This window comes from Camelina sativa, unplaced genomic scaffold (assembly GCF_000633955.1).
Source record: "Camelina sativa cultivar DH55 unplaced genomic scaffold, Cs unpScaffold21990, whole genome shotgun sequence".
Taxonomy (NCBI): domain Eukaryota; kingdom Viridiplantae; phylum Streptophyta; class Magnoliopsida; order Brassicales; family Brassicaceae; genus Camelina; species Camelina sativa.
Window position 1 is genome coordinate 1 of NW_010942979.1, and position 269 is coordinate 269.

A 269-nucleotide genomic window follows, 5' to 3' on the forward strand; every position below is an offset into this window, starting at 1 on the left:
GGTGTGTTAACAGAAACAAACACAATATCAGCTTCCCTGACATGTTTCTCAACATCAGTGCTGAAGAAGAGGTTCTTGCCACGGCATTGCTTCACAACATCGTCGAGACCAGGCTCGTAAATCGGAAGCTGGTCACTGTTCCAAGCGTTGATACGCGGCACGGAGATATCCACAACAGCTACTTCAATGTCTGGACATTTCAGTGCAATCACTGCCATTGTCGGTCCACCAACATACCCAGCTCCAATACAACAAATCTTCACCATTTT

The 269-nt window shown here is 46.5% G+C and overlaps 1 protein-coding gene across 1 annotated transcript; it reads right to left on the bottom strand.

The window, feature by feature from the left end:
• Positions 1 to 5: 5 nt before the first annotated feature.
• On the bottom strand, positions 6 to 266 carry LOC109132106 (UDP-glucose 6-dehydrogenase 4-like; the record flags this gene model as incomplete). Its single annotated transcript, XM_019243222.1, has 1 exon — positions 6 to 266. A coding segment is annotated over exon 1 (261 nt), but the record flags the coding sequence as incomplete, so codon positions are not given.
• Between the last annotated feature and the right edge of the window lie 3 nt (positions 267 to 269).